This window comes from Calidris pugnax, unplaced genomic scaffold (genome assembly GCF_001431845.1).
Source record: "Calidris pugnax isolate Ruff unplaced genomic scaffold, ASM143184v1 scaffold620, whole genome shotgun sequence".
Classification (NCBI taxonomy): Eukaryota; Metazoa; Chordata; class Aves; order Charadriiformes; family Scolopacidae; genus Calidris; species Calidris pugnax.
In genome coordinates, this window is record NW_015091349.1 from 62,266 (window position 1) to 63,145 (window position 880).

General features: G+C 66.0%; 1 protein-coding gene across 1 annotated transcript in view; it reads left to right on the top strand.

Moving 5' to 3' along the window:
* The first annotated feature begins 387 nt into the window (after window positions 1–387).
* The window catches only part of LOC106899324 (leucine-rich repeat LGI family member 3-like), a 25,211-nt gene continuing 24,718 nt past the window's right edge, over window positions 388–880 (top strand). The window contains exon 1 of the mRNA XM_014961110.1: window positions 388–470. Coding sequence (XP_014816596.1) covers window positions 388–470 — 83 coding nt within the window. The remainder of the gene's footprint in view (window positions 471–880) is intronic.

Sequence of the window (880 nt, forward strand, 5' to 3'; positions counted from 1 at the left end):
CAGCTGTGGGGCAGCCCCCCCCCTGCCCCCCGGGGTGTGGGGATGGAGCTGGATGGGCTCATTGTTGGCCGGGAACGCGGTGCCTGGGACGGGAGGGACGGAGCTGGCGTGGGTGAAGCTTCGGGGTGGCATCTTCCCTGGCCCCCCATCCCAGTGCTCCCAGTTGTGTGTGTGTGTCCCCCCCCTTCCTCCAGCTCCATCTCCATCCTCAGTAGTGTGCACACACACACACACACACACCCCCTGCTGTGTTTGCACGCCCGTCTCCCCCTTAGCATGTGTGTCCCAGGGGGGCTGCACCCCTGGTTGTGTGTGTCCCCCCCCTCCTGCAGCCTGGTGCACGGGCAGCTGTGGGGCAGCCCCCCCCCTGCCCCCCGGGGTGTGGGGATGGAGCTGGATGGGCTCATTGTTGGCCGGGAACGCGGTGCCTGGGACGGGAGGGACGGAGCTGGCGTGGGTGAAGCTTCGGGGTGGCATCTTCCCTGGCCCCCCATCCCAGTGCTCCCAGTTGTGTGTGTGTGTGTCCCCCCTTCCTCCAGCTCCATCTCCATCCTCAGTAGTGTGCACACACACACACACACACACCCCCTGCTGTGTTTGCACGCCCGTCTGTCTGTCCGTCCATCCAGAGGGATGCTCCTGCTGTCACTCAACCGCATCCCTCCCTCCCTCCCTCCTTCCCGCTGCGCTGCTGCTGCGGAGGGGAGGCTGGGATGCCGGCAGCCTTCCTCCCCTCCTTCCTCCCCTCCTCCCATTCCCTTCCCCGCTGAAATCCCCCGGGAAGAAGGAAAGGAAAAGGTTTCGGCAGCGGGAAGAAGAGGAGGAGCAGCTCCCGGGAAAAGAGCAGGGTTAGGCCAGGGCGTGATGGAGCTGCAGAGGG